Genomic DNA, 2,215 nt, shown 5'->3' on the forward strand with positions numbered 1-2,215 from the left:
CCCCCCCTTTCCTCCTCCCACACGCACGAAAGCAGCTGAGAAGAGGGAGAAGGCCTCTCCTCGGCGGGAGGACAAAGAATGATGGCGAGGGAGAGACACGCGAAGTGGATCTGCCGGGTAGCCACGGAGGCCTCCTGTCCACCTCCAAACCCGAGGGCGGGGCCTCCTCGAGCCGCCCAGGTCCCTATCCTGTCTCCCCGAGAAAGGCCCCTCGGGAAATGAGCGTTTTACCAAGGCGAGAGAGCGCGACCCAGGAGCGCGGGCGGTCAGGAGAAAGCGCGCCGGGCCACGATCGGCACCCGTGCCTCAGTTGACCGACGCGGGGAAGGCGCCAGGCCAGGAGGCACAAGCGGCGCTGCGTGCCGCGAAGCCGGGGCGCCAGCGGCCGGCCATTGGCGTGGCATGTGATGATAATAATAAAAGCCCCACTGCCTGAATAGAGCCTCGCGCGGTGAAAGCACAACCACTTCCAAACTCGGGACGCGGGAGAGGAGGCCGTAGCATCGGGAGGCACTGCCGCCGGGCGGGCGGCCCACCGCGCACACGCGCTCCCAAGGCCGACCCCGTATGGCAGCCACACCAAATCCTGCCGGCTGCTCCAGCCGGGCGACAATGCGGCACGACCGCGAAGGTGCTAAGCCCGATAAACCACGGCTCTCTTTTCCAATAGCCGTGCCTTCGCCGCGTTGGCTGGTGGCGTCCTGCCGCATTAGCAAGTGGGGCCCTCTTGTCCTTGCTTCCCCGCTCACGGCCCCGCCCTTTGGTCCCCTCTTGTGTAGCTCCATAGGCGACGACGCCCTGCTGGGCACTCAGACACCACTGGACGCGCTATTCCCGGCTCGTCGAGTGGCCATAACTCGCGAAGGATGTGAGCCGCTGGAGGCCCTCCCAGTTAAGGAAGTCGAATGGGCGTCTGTCCAAAATGTTATCACGCGACAGTCACGCGGACATCTCCAAGGGCTCCCCGGGCTCGCGTCTGGCGAGGAGTGGGAAAAGGCCCAACTGGGGTCTGGTGCCACCGCACGGCCCTGGACATCCCCGCGTTTGGCACGGTCGGCCGGGACTGCCGAGCTTTTTTCTTTTTACGGCCCTCCTTTAGTGGCCAATGGGGCGTCGCGCGAGAATCCCACCGGAATGAGGGGCAAAAACTATCGTGCCCCGTTTTCCCGTCCCCATGACGCCCAGGCTTCCCCTCCTGTGTGTTGGCCGCAGCTAAGACATACCGCCCCATCGGCCCGAGCCCCGCCGGCGCCCGACACCTCTCCTCCCCGCCCCCCTTGCGCACCTCCCTCTCTCCTTCCCCCCCCCCCTGCCCGCTTTCCCCCTGATCCCGGTGTGCTGCGACCGTCCGCGGATTCCGGCCCACCCCCTCGCCTGCCTGCTCTCCCTCCCTCTCCCTCCCTCTCCCTCTCCCTCTCCCTCTCCCTCTCCCTCGCCCGCTCGCTCGCGCGCCCCTGGCCAAGATGGTGGACACATCGTTCTTCCTCGAGGCGGTACCTGCTCTCCTATCTTCACTCGCGCATGCTCGCCGCCTCACTCCGGTCCTCCTTTCCGGCCGGCCTCTCACCTCCCGACCCCCTGATGTCTTCTCCTCGGCGCCTGGACATGCGCCCAGCTCCAAAGCCAGTTGGCCGAGCCGATGGTCATCAACTCTGTCGATGTCCGAGGCCTGAAGCGCACGCGCGATGTCCTGATCCTCTCCTGTCTGGACCCCATCTTCCACGCGCGGGTACGTGCTCCCTGCCCATCGCCTCCCCCCTCCCCCCCCCCCCCCCCCCCCCCCCCCCCCCCCCCCCCCCCCCCCCCCCCCCCCCCCCCCCCCCCCTCTCTCTCTCCTGCCTTCCTGACGTGTTTATTCCCTCGCTTCGCCTCCCTCCCCCTCACGCACACACACACACACACACTCATTGCACGTTCATGTAGGGAGCTCCATGAGCAGATCGTCGAGTGTGTATATGCCAAAGGCCAGACATGGCGGCTGTTGCGTGGTCGGCCGGACAAGTCGGAGCCCAACCAGATGACCACTGCGCGCAATGTCTTCCGCTCGATTCAGGAGAATCTGGATGAGCCGCGTCTGCTGGCCTCCATCGAGGCGTCGGTTCGCCGGGTGAGGGAAAAAGGCTTCCCCCGGGAGAAGCCCCACGATTTCTTCACCAATGCGCACCCTGGACGGGGACCGGGCGGCGGGCCGCCCGGGTTCGGGCATTTTCCACCA

At 66.4% G+C, this 2,215-nt stretch overlaps 1 protein-coding gene across 1 annotated transcript in view; it reads left to right on the top strand.

The window, feature by feature from the left end:
• The first annotated feature begins 1,411 nt into the window (after positions 1-1,411).
• The window catches only part of H696_00819 (hypothetical protein), a 3,863-nt gene continuing 3,059 nt past the window's right edge, over positions 1,412-2,215 (top strand). Inside the window, exons 1-2 of the mRNA XM_009494703.1 lie at positions 1,412-1,493; positions 1,616-1,729. Of these exons, the coding sequence (XP_009492978.1) occupies positions 1,464-1,493; positions 1,616-1,729 (144 nt within the window). The 5' untranslated portion in view covers positions 1,412-1,463. The remainder of the gene's footprint in view (positions 1,494-1,615; positions 1,730-2,215) is intronic.

This window comes from Fonticula alba (assembly GCF_000388065.1).
Source record: "Fonticula alba strain ATCC 38817 unplaced genomic scaffold supercont2.1, whole genome shotgun sequence".
Lineage (NCBI taxonomy): Eukaryota > Rotosphaerida > Fonticulaceae > Fonticula > Fonticula alba.